Source organism: Lemur catta, chromosome 1, assembly GCF_020740605.2.
Source record: "Lemur catta isolate mLemCat1 chromosome 1, mLemCat1.pri, whole genome shotgun sequence".
Taxonomy (NCBI): domain Eukaryota; kingdom Metazoa; phylum Chordata; class Mammalia; order Primates; family Lemuridae; genus Lemur; species Lemur catta.
This window is the reverse complement of record NC_059128.1, coordinates 280,406,324-280,418,749: the sequence shown is the minus strand read 5'-3', so window position 1 is coordinate 280,418,749 and position 12,426 is coordinate 280,406,324. Positions and strand designations below refer to the sequence as shown.

At 35.7% G+C, this 12,426-nt stretch overlaps 1 protein-coding gene across 1 annotated transcript in view; it reads left to right on the top strand.

Annotated features, from left to right (window-relative positions):
- Positions 1 to 12,426, top strand: part of BRWD1 (bromodomain and WD repeat domain containing 1) — a 111,782-nt gene that overhangs the window by 88,208 nt on the left and 11,148 nt on the right. Inside the window, exons 37-41 of the mRNA XM_045540682.1 lie at positions 1,476 to 1,642; positions 4,605 to 4,828; positions 7,031 to 7,198; positions 7,438 to 8,340; positions 10,030 to 10,947. Coding sequence (XP_045396638.1) covers positions 1,476 to 1,642; positions 4,605 to 4,828; positions 7,031 to 7,198; positions 7,438 to 8,340; positions 10,030 to 10,947 — 2,380 coding nt within the window. The remainder of the gene's footprint in view (positions 1 to 1,475; positions 1,643 to 4,604; positions 4,829 to 7,030; positions 7,199 to 7,437; positions 8,341 to 10,029; positions 10,948 to 12,426) is intronic.

Sequence of the window (12,426 nt, the reverse complement as noted above, 5' to 3'; positions counted from 1 at the left end):
AGGATTACAGGCGTGAGCCACCGTACCCGGCCTAGAATTGCTTTTTAAATTTCCTTCTCTGTTCATTGCTGGTATATAGAAACATAACCTGATATTTGCATGTTTACCTTGTACCCTTTGATTTTGCCGAGTTCATTTATTACCTCTAATAACTTTCTTGTGGATTATTTGGGAGTTTCTCTTTATATAAAACATGTCTTCTGTGAATAGAGATGGTTTTACTTCTTTCCAGTCTTGTCTAATTCCTCTGGCTAGAATTTAAAGTACAGTATTGAACAATAGTGGTGAATGTGGCCATCCTGTTTCATTCTTAATCTTAGGGGAAAAATCTTCCACCACTATTGTGTATGGTGTTAGCCTTGGTTTTTCATAAATGCCCTGTCTCTTGTTGAGGAGCTGGTTGTCAGTTTTAACACCAGATTTGTTAAATCTTGTGTATTTTACATTAAAATGTATTATTGAATTTTACATGGAAACTGAGAAAATATATGAGAAAATGATACATGAGATAACTAGAGGTTTCAAACTTAATATGACTGAAAAAAGTCATTCATCTTGTTAAGATTAAGCTTGTGACTTAAGCTAGTATTCAGGTTTGAAAGAATATTTTGGAAATAACTGTCAGATTATTTCAGATTAAGTATGATAACAAATTACACATATTTGTGTGTGTGTATATATGAGAACCACGAGGGAACGTCATATACCTCATACTTTTTTCAAGTTCTCTGATATTAGGTGTCTTCCCCATTCACTGCCATACACAAGACTGATACCTTGTGAACATTATTAGACTTTTGCACTTATTTTCAGGAATGATCGTGGAGAAATGTAGGGTACTTCTGTAAATACATAGCTGTACCAAAAGTTCTTTACAGTAGTACTTACACAGATTTGATGTAATTTAATTATAAAAATTGTTAAAACAAATATTTCATATACATTAAAGTTCTAGGATGTATTTTCTTCTACTGGATACAGGCATTCTTTTGTTTGTAATTCATCTTTACAGTTAGGTGGTGGCATCAAAGGCAGTCACATTGCAGATAGAGACTGGTATAAAAGTGCTTTTGTTCCCTGGGCCCAAAGAGACACTGCACTTTTGTTGCCTAAATAGCAGCCTTAAAGTTAATCAACTTCCCATCTGACTTTAGGAGGGAGGGACGTTTTTAGATTGTACATAGATGTCAAAATGGAAAAAAAAAATTGAGATACACTGCCATATAGATGTAAGTGCTGAATTCTAGATCCTAAAGAGCTCCTTGATTTAAAATTACTTTCTTATCATCTGAGAGGTATGTATTTGATATTTCCTATTTCTTGCAGATATCATTGAGGGGAAGGAGTTGGAAATAGAAAAAAATAGGAACAAGCAGTGATATAACATACTGCAAGTAATCTCAGTGACTAAAGTTATTTTTTAAATACTTACAAAGCTGTTTTATAATTCTAGTTTTGCTTTTATATCATTGCAGATTTATAGCATGACCTTGAGATTGTCTGCCTTATTTGAAGAAAAAATGAAGAAAATCTCTTCTGATTTTAAAATTGGTCAAAAATTCAATGAAAAACTTCGAAGAAGCCAGAGGTTCAGGCAACGGCAAAATCGTAAAGGTGTTAGTCAGGCTAACAAAAGTATCAGGTGAATTAGTTATGGCAAGTTTTGTGTGCTGTTTTTTTAAAAATTTTGTGATAGTTCTTTGATTTATTATGCTAAAAATTCTTAATCTTTTTAGTGTACTGTATATTGAGAAAGACTAGTCTTAGGTTTTTATAGCTTGAAAGCATTTCTGTGAATACAGAGCTGTTGCATTGGTTTGTAATTATCAAGGATTATTTAAAGTATCATTTGTCTTTTGTATAAGAAATGGCTTTTTAATGTAGACAGTAAAGTTATTACTATGTATAGTCTTTAAACATTTTGATTGTGTAATGGAAAATGTCCACTAGACGTAAAAGTGTAGATTTGAGTTATCTTATGATATCACTTTATTTTTAAGCCTGGCTTCTTAAATGTCTTCCGTTGGGTCAATGAGCATAGCTTAGGGGTCAGTGTGTCAGATGGAGCAAACTTTAAAGTTAGGGCAGTAGAAATCTACCTTGGCTTTCACTTTCTCTATATATTTAATCGGAAATAAGAGTCTGAAGGTCAGCCCAGGATGGGTAGATAACTGGGCTTCTTGAATGTGTGTGCATCCTTCCAAAACCCCAAGAAAATGATGGAGCTTTTCAGACTCCTAATGCTGTCTCATTCCCTAGATCTCCCTTTTAAATTTTGGCTGAACTCTTGCTTGCTCCAACAGTGTCACAGCTTTAGACAGCTGTCCTGTTGGCTTTGCTGGATTGCCAGCAGTCACTACTGTTTGCAGTGCCTTGGAACATGCAGCTTTTCTTTTTTTTTTTTTTTTTTTTTTTTTTTGAGACAGAGTCTCACTTTATTGCCTGGGCTAGAGTGAGTGCCGTGGCGTCAGCCTAGCTCACAGCAACCTCACACTCCTGGGCTTAAGCGATCCTACTGCCTCAGCCTCCCGAGTAGCTGGGACTACAGACATGCGCCACCATGCCCGGCTAATTTTTTTTATGTATATATATTTTTAGTTGGCCAGATAATTTCTTTCTATTTTTTAGTAGAGACGGGGTCTCGCTCTTGCTCAGGCTGGTCTCGAACTCCTGAGCTCAAACGATCCGCCCGCCTCGGCCTCCCAGAGTGCTAGGATTACAGGCGTGAGCCACCGCGCCCGGCCTTTGCAGCTTTTCTTTTGCACTCCCACATCAGGCCAGCCCCTCCTCCTCACCACTGTCATGCCCAGGGAATTGAGAGGAGTGTGTTAACTGAGTTATTGGGAGCAGCCCCAACTTAATATGCCCTAGACTCTACTATTTTTACCTAAATACAGTAGTTTTTCTTGAATAGGCACTTTAGAATTTGTTATACACCGTTGGGTAATTTCTAGAGTTCTGAAGTGTTGTATTTGCCAGTTTTATTTTTGCCTATTGGATGAGAGGATTTGGTGAATTCCTCATCCCTCCCCACCCCCCAATGTTTAGAATAACAGAGCCACATTGAGACAGAAAACATACTCATTAGGTAAATTACTTAGTTCTCTTCAGCTGCTTTGCAACTTGTAATTCAAATACATACATTACATACAAAGTAGTATGTGAGTCTTCCCTCATCTTTTTTTTAAACTTCTCATTTTGAAATAATTTCAGAATTACCAAAAGTTGCAAGAATAAATTCAAAGAACTCCTTTACACTCTTGACCTAGATTCATTCAACAGCTATTCACTTACGCCATATTTGCTTTATTGTTGCTTTAGTATTTTCTCTATTACATGTTTTTTTCTCTTGAATCATTAAAAAGTATTTTTTGATAACTTGCCCCTTTGGCCCTAAATGCTTTGTGTGATTTGCTAATCCCTTATTTATATTTCTACAGTTGATTCAATAGTGTCATTAGGGCAAATTTTTTTAGAGATCCAATTTAAGATCAGGCATTGCATTTAGCTGTTATGTCTGTTTAGTCTCTTTTAATCTGGAATATCTTTTTCAATAATTTCTTTGTGTTCTTGACATTTTTGAAGAGTGTGGGTCATTCATTTTTAAAATGACTCTCAGTTTGGGTTTGTCTGTTTTGTGTAGGTTTTCAATTTTTTTATTATGATAAAAGCCCCTTTCTCTTTATACCAAGGAAAAGTATAACATTTTAGAAAGGCATAGGATAAAAAGGGAAAGCTTTTACTCTTAAGATATTACCACTTTTGTTGACTGTTAAAAATCAAGTATAAATATGCATTTTTCTTTTTGTATTTACTTATATGCCCTTCTTTGATATTAATGGCACTTAAAATTTTTTGAAATTTCTTTATATAAAGAATTACACTTTAAAGAATTGTGATTATTTTTAAGCTCCAATGTCTAGGTACCCCTTAAAAGGCCACTTTTCTTTTTGTTTTAAAGGAAAATAGTAAAAAAATAAAATAAAAAAATAAAGGAAAATACTATTATCTCAACACAAAAATTTACCTAGATTTGTAACTTGCCCTAAACTTTCACTCTTCTTTCCCATAATCCATGGTTCAGAGGCCAGCCATGAGGAACTGGTATGGTTAGGTGTATTCAGTCTCGTCTTGGAAAAAAAACTAGTTCTATTATCTTTTTTAACCTTGTCTCTCTGTTCAGATTTTGTTGGTTTCTCCTCTTAATCTTCTGCTGTCTTTAGGGATATACAAACAAGACTAGAGAGAAAGTTGGGTCCTATTGAGGCTCGAATTTATGGTATGAATGAATGCCTGTGTTACATAAATGTTGGTTCCACTTAGCATTTAATCCTAAGAACCTAAGGTACTCAGATGAGTTTCTGTAACTGTTATTTGGATCATTTGTTCATTACTTCAAATTTGAATATAACTGTGTTTATATAAATACAGAGTAAGGAAATAATAGTATTCAATGCCAGAATGTAATAGTGAATATTTAAATATCTTGATCATAAAATTATTCTCAGATTAAGAAATAATACACTTTTGTTTAGACATGCTCTGTGAACCAGTTACCTTTATGTTTTTATAATATTGTCTTCTTTGTTCATATCTTTGACCAGAAATATGAAGCAGAAGCAGTTAAAATCTCAGACAAAAACAGTCTCTGAGTTGGTAGGTTCTCCTGGCCAGTCTACTTCAAGTAGGGCAGCTTATTCTGCAACCCGCAAGACAAGTGCCGGTATCTCTTCAGGTGTTACTTCTGGTGATTCTTCAGATTCAGCAGGATCCTCAGAAAGAATGAGAAGTAGACCTACAACTCTAATAAATGGTTCTACGTTATCTGGTGAGAAGTGGAACATTGTTACTCAGCTGTTGAGCACCCAAATGTGTAACATGGCCAGTTAGTATGGATTTAGATGAAAACATAAATAAAGGCATGGCCTTGATACTAAAGGAACTTAAAATTTAATGGAAGAGACAAAAGTAATAAACAGGAAGAGTTAGAATATGATTGATAAGTACTGTGCTCTGCAAATGGTACATCCACATTTTATGCACATTTGAATTGTTCAAATTTTCAATCGTGATATTAATATATTCATCACACTTTATGTGTAAAATTGACATTTGTGTATCTCTTTAAAAATAAAAATACTGATAATCATGTAAGTTCAAAGCTGATGACCTAGTAAATTCCAAACTTCATGCCATTGCCATTTGGTAGCATAACTGTAGCTGGTGCTGACCCCTTGTTAGCATTGTATAAAGAAGGCTGTGGTATTTCTGTACTTCTCTATTGCTGTGAGTGATTTTAATATAGTATACACTAGTATATTATTTACTATTATAATTTAATGTTTTTCACACCTTATGTAATATTTGGATTAATTAAGTGGTATTGATGATACTGAAAAATACACTCACAGATAAAAGTTTGGAATGGAAGTGGGCTGTGATAAAATGCTATGGAGAAGGTCAGACAAGTAAGCTGATGCGTGCTGTAAGCTGATGTGTGCCACATTAGAATTATACAGTGTCTTAAGGGATGCATTTATAGCATAAAATGTTCAATTAGAGAATGCTGGAGGAATTGAAAATGGGACTGTAGGTAAAGGGGAAGCTTTTCAAGCATGGTAGCAACTATGAGAAAAAAACACTGAAGGAAAGAAGGATGTACTTTGTGCATATGAAAAGACTGCATTTTAGGGAATGGTACAAAGAACAGAATCAAACAGAATGTAGCCAGTTTAGAGACTGTCATGCCTTGCAGAAGAGTTCGGGTAACTTAATTTTGGGTCACTTGTTAAATGAGTGAGTCACATGATGATTCTGTCTCAGCAAGATTAATCAATTTAATCAATTTAATCTAAAACAGTGATGTGCAGGGGAGGGGAAGAGTCTGAAAATAAGGAGTCAAGGTGTGATGGGTGGTGGAATTGAGTGTAGAAGTAGCTAAGGTGGGCAAACAGCAGAACAAATTCAAAGGAAGAAACACAATTTGGTTTCTGATATCTTTCTAACACAGCCACTTTGTTCTCTAACATAGAGTTGGGTTGATTATGGACAAAAATTTTGGTCTTTTAACAGTATGTTCCTCATGAATTTGATAAAATTTTCATTTGGTGATAGGCATTTCTGGATTCTGGATGAAGGAATAGGAAATTTGGGTTTCCCATCTTGTGCTAACACTGGGGCATGCAATCATGAAGTAGAACTGGAAGGAAAACCACCTTTATTATTTAAATTACTTTCTTATATCATTTTCGCCCCCCCCCCCAATATGTGTGTATAATACATAGAAATGACCCTTCTTGAGCTGAATGTATGTATGAGATATAATACAACTATGCTGTTAGGAAGGGCTACTAGAGAAAGACTTAAAAATATGGGAGACTTCAAATGATAGTGTCTTTTCAATATGAAATATCTGTCTGAAATCACAGAAAGAGGTAGATAGTGGGGCTAATTAAATTTTTAAATGAAAGTTTGTTTATAAAATATATAAACAGTGTTTTCTGAATCTAGTCCAGGATAATTTATTTTTAGAAATATGAACAGAAACTTCCTTTGGAATGCTGATTGTGTACCTCCCCACCTTTTTTTTTGAGTCTTACTCTGTCACCCAGACTAGAGTAGAGCAGTGTGATCCTAGCTCGCTGTAACCCTGAACTCCTAGCCTTAAATGATCCTCCTGCCTCAGCCTCCAGAGTAGCTGGGACTATAGTCGTATACCACCAGGCCCAACTAATTAAAAAAATTTTTTTTTGTAAAGGTGGGGTCTCACTTTGTTGCCCAGGCTAGTTTTGAACTCCTAGCCTCAAGTGAACCTCTTGCCTTGGCCTCCCTAAGCACTAGGATTACAGGTATAAGCCACCATGTCTGGCCCTATGTATGTTTTAATGCCAAAAATTTTATCAGTGCTTTTGTGGAACAGTTTTACAAAAATACATTGCAAGTATTTTAATATAATGTTATGAAGTAACTGCTTATGTGTATAAACATAGGAGAATATATGTAATTAACTGTTCACACCTTTTTTTCTTAGAAAGTGAAATGGAAGATTCCTTAGCTACCTCTCCATCATCTTCAGCTTCAGATAGTTCAGAGGAAAGCAAAGAGAGTTCAAGAGCTCGTGAATCCTCCTTACGTAGTGGGCTGTCCAGAAGCAGCAGTCTCAGGGTGACCAGAACTAGAGCTGCTCAAAGAAAAACTGGTAAGAGAGTTACTGGTACTTTGGAGGAATAGTATATCACAAGGATCCAAAAGTTAAACATTGATTGTATTATTGACTTAATGCCATCTACATATAATTAATGTCCTTTAGGCTTTTTAGATTTAGAAAGGAAATCAGTGTTGGCATTAAAAAGTAAGGAAAATCACTAAAATAATAGTCATTAAAAAAACATTGAAATAAGGAAAACCTTTTAAATCTTACTGTTACTTTATTTCTAGGTCCTGTTTCTCTAGAAAATGGATGTGGCAGAAAAGCTACTCGAAAGAGAGTCTATTTAAGTGACTCTGATAACAATTCATTGGAGACAGGTGAAATTTTAAAAGCCAGAGCTGGAAATAACCGAAAAGTCCTACGGAAATGTGCTGCTGCAGCTGCCAATAAGATAAAGCTGATGAGCGATGTAGAAGAGAATTCTAGCTCTGAAAGTGTCTGCTCTGGTCGGAAGCTGCCTCACCGCAATGCTTCTGCTGTAGCTAGAAAGAAGTTATTACATAATTCTGAAGATGATCAGAGTTTAAAGTCAGAAATTGAAGAAGAGGAACTAAAAGATCAAAATCAATCATCGCCAGTGTCCAATTCTCCTGCTACCCAGAATATTGCCAGTGAATCTGAAAATGGAGATTCAGAATCAGAAAGTGATTTGCGGGTAGCCCGGAAAAACTGGCATGCTAATGGTTGTAAGTCCCATGCTCCAGCAACTTCTAAAACAAAATTTCTTAAAATAGAGTCTTCTGAAGAAGACTCTAAAAGTCACGATTCAGATAATGTACATAACAGAACTGCCGGCCCATCAACATCTGGGCAGAAACTTAAGGCAGAGAGCATCTCAGAGGAAGTGGATTCTGAACCAGGAAAATGTGGCGGTAGGAAATACAATACATTTCACAAGAATGCCAATTTCTTTAAAAAAGCAAAGATCTTGAGTGATTCAGAAGACTCTGAATCCGAAGAACAAGATAGAGAAGATGGTAGATCTCATAAAATGGAAATGATCCCAATTTTAAGAAATCTGAAGTGTGACCCTATTGCTGTGTCCCAGCGTTTCTCAGATCATGTATCTGAGACTGATTTAGATTCAGATGATGGCAAAACAAAAGAAAAACCAAATAATTTTTTGAAAGGTAATTTAAAACATTTACCTTGGTTCACTGATTTAATCTCACTGTCCTTTTTTTCCCTATTTCATACATCGATTGTTTTATTCCCTTTAAACTTATCTTTGCTAGCTGTTTCTCTCCACTCTGTATTATCTTTTTGCTTTCTCTGTTCATCCCTTATATTCTTATGTGCATGCATAACTGTTCATTGAGTGTACTTTAGTTTTATTGACCTAACAGGCAATCTTGGGCTTAATAATGGTTTCCATTAAAGATTTTGGTTCTTGTATTGGTAATGGGGATATTGTATTGGATATGGGCTTGAGAAAAGTGAGACAAGCACATTTATAAGCCGTGGTGTTGACAGCTTGAAAAGAGGAATGAAAGGGTAGGACTGGTTAAAAGGAATGTGGTAAGTAATATAAACAACAGCAGCTAACAGAACTGTTACTGAGCTTTTCTGTTTATCAGGAAGTTTTTTAAAATGCTTTACATTATTAACCAGTTTAGTTTTCACATCTTTTCTGAGTTAGATACTATTATCATTATCCATTTTGTACATAATAACTGGAGCATAGAGTGGTGAAATAATTTGTTGAATTAAGACTGTACTCCTGGTAAATAGGGATTGACAAAAAAATGCTAAGGGGCAGCCAGGCGTGGTGGCTCCTGCCTGTAATCCTAGCACTCTGGGAGGCCAAGGTGGGAGGATTGCTTGAGGTCAGGAGTTTGAGACCAGCCTGAGCAAGAGTGAGACCCAGTCTCTACTAAAAATAGAAAAAATTATCCGGGCAACTAAAAATAGAAAAAAATTAGCCGAGCATGGTGATGCATGCCTTTAGTCCCAGCTACTTGGGAGGCTGAGGCAGGAGAATCGCTTGAGCCCAGGAGTTTGAGGTTGCTGTGAGCTAGGCTGACTCTAGGCACTCTAGTCCAGGTGACAGAGTGAGACTCTATCTCAAAAAAAAAAAAAAAAAAAAAAAAAAACCCTATAAAGAGCAGAAGGCAGCTAAAAGCTAAAATTAAAAGTAATCATGTGACTGGACCCGTGGAGTTAGGGAGAGTTTTAAGGAGGCTGACTGTTAAGTTACTACTTTGCATGTTAGTGCAGTGGTAAACAGAGTTTAGTCTATCTGTGTCAATGTGAATAAGTGTCAAGGGCATGGGATGTTAATGATGGGAATGTGGTGTTCTTGTGAATGGTGCTGAGATTGAAAAAGTCACTACTTTAAAGTACAGTCATGTGGTGCATAACAATGGCAGTCCCAAAAGATTATAATAGAGCTGAAAAATTCCTGTTGCCTAGGGATGTAGCTGTCATAAGGTCATAGTGCAGTGCATTACCTTTTCTGTGTTTAGATATGTTTGGATACACAAATACCATTGTGTCACAGTTGCCTACAGTATTCAGTATAATTACATGCTGTACAGGTTTGTAGGCTAGGAGTAATAGGTTATACCACCTAAGTTTGCATAAGTACACTCTGTGATGCTTGCATAAGATGAATTCGCCTAATGATGCATTTCTCAGAACGGATCTCGTTAAGCAACACATGACTGTATTAAGAGATGTGGACTATCCCATTCACTGCCACATGTTCTCCAAGTTAATAAGAATTCTGGTTTTAAGTTGTTTCAAATGTTGAATATTTTTAATTCCTTTAGATTCACTCTTTTATTAAAGATTAAAAGAAGACTACTCTTAATTTTTAGATTCTACTTCACAAGACAATGGACAAAACAGAAGAGTTCCCAGGAAAAGAGTCTGTTCCAGTGACTCAGACAGCAATTCAAAGGTGGTAAAGAAATCATCAAAAGCTAAAACAGGTCTCCTAAGGATTACTCGAAGATGTGCAACTGCAGCTGCCAATAAGATGAAGCTTATGAGTGATGTAGAAGATGTCAGTTTAGAAAACGTGTGCACTAGAAGCAAAAACAGAAGGAAAAAAACCATTCGTTTTGCTTCTACCACAGCTAAAAAGATACTAAGTGATTGTGAGGGAGATGTAAACTGTGAACTGCCAAATGAAGAGTATGCCTGTGAAGGTAAGGCAGTTGAACCTGACTCAGAAAGTAGTACAAAAAATATTAGTCAGTCTTTACATGGAGACTCAGACTCTGAAGGGGTGTTAAATTCAGAACACAAGCAAAGGCATACCAATAGTCACAAAACAAATGTTCCTTCTAAAATGAAAAATTCCTCTATTGAGTCTTCAGAGGAGGATTCAAAAAGCCATATTCCAGGGAGGGAGATTGGTAGAAAATTTTCTTCTGAGTCAACTTTGACACAAAAAGCTACCGCAGAGAATAACTTTGAAGAGGAGCTGAATTACGGGCTACGTAGGTGGAATGGCAGAAGACTCAGGACCTATGGAAAGGCTCCTTTCAGTAAGACAAAAGTGATTCATGATTCCCAGGAAGCAGCAGAAATGGAAATAAAAAGGAAGAGACTGCATCCTGAATTGGAAAATGTGAAAATTTCTGAAACAACCGGGTGTTCAAAGTTTGGACCTGACACTAGTCCCAAATTATCAGATTTGGGATCTGTTACTGAATCAGATATTGACTGTACTGATAATACAAAAGCCAAAAGGAGAAAAACGAAAGGAAAAGCAAAAGTAGTTAGAAAAGGTAAAACTTTTACAGCTAACATACCTAAAACTGTGAGACGTCAAAGACAAAGCAAACGTCCTAGGTTAAGTGTGGATGATAATGACTGGGAGGATTTGGACTATGCAAAGTCTAAAAGAGTTCTTCGACGTTCAAAAATAAAAACAAGAAATCAGGGTAGAAGGACTGTGAGATACCATGATGGTGATGATGATAGAAGCTTAGAAAATGTGTTAGATTTCAATGATTGCACCTTATGACCTTGAGGGAAAGCCAGTTCATTTGAGAGGAAATGGACTGGAATTTATGGTGAAAGCTGGCTGTTCAAATTATTTTTTTGTCTTACAATTCAGGGAATATATTTATATTTTTCTATGAAAAGTTATGAATGTGACTAAATCATGACTGTTATTTTTATTTGCACTTGCTGGTCTTTGAAGCAGCATTTAGCACAGGTGCCAAAATATGCTTCATTTTGGGGGCAGACCTATTTTGACAGTATTTGACTACATATAGTGAGAGTTTGAAATATGTTAAAACACTAGACATCCTGGTTAGCAAAACCAATGAGCATTACTTTCATGGTAGCAAGTGTCATGCAGTTATTTCTGAATTTGTCAAGAGGTGGTAGTTTCTAACCCCTGTCCTATAGTAGTATAACAATTTCACAACAACCTATGTTTACAGATTCTTCATAAATATTATGTGCATACTGACATTATAATCAAGGAAGGTGTAACCATGATTAGTAGGCAAGGTACCTACCACTTTGTTCCTCTTTCCCTGGCTACTTGAGTAGAATGCATTATACCAGATTTGGTCATTTTCATTGAAATGGTATCCAGTTTTCTTTCCAAATGCTGTTGAGTCTTTCTCTTTTTCTTTCTTTTTAAGGAAAACATGATTTTATTTTATAAACTTGAATTTATAAAGTTCTGGTAAATTATTTTTAATGTTTTGAGTGCATATTTTAAACCTCTAAGGCGAGAGCATAGTCATAGCATTCTCTCTTAACTGTGCACTAACAAAATGCCATATAATTTTTCTTCTGTCCAAGATCTCCTGGTTTCCATTATAAGGGATTTAACCAAAATCTTGCCCTTCCTTAATTTTACTCTGTGAAATAGAGAAGTTTGTGTGCCTTAGATTTAGGGAAAGTGTGTTCTTTGAGTGAGGGCTAAAAGAGTATTTAAGTTAATATGCAGATTTCCCCATCTGTATTGAAACTGTAGAGTTGAGTTTTGTTAAAAGAGTGCAATTGCAAATCTTACCTATATAGGAAAATAGTTAAATGTCATTCTCCATCTCTTTGTTTTAGTTTACTGCTGCCATGTGCAATCCTAAGCATTCTTTGCTGGGGCAACTAAGTGTATCTTTATTAGTGACCTCTAGTCTAAATATAAGAAACTGTCATGTTTTGTGGGAAAATAATTTTGGGATCCATTTAAAGTGAAACTTTATCACATCAAATACTATAATATACTTACGTTCTAGCCAAAT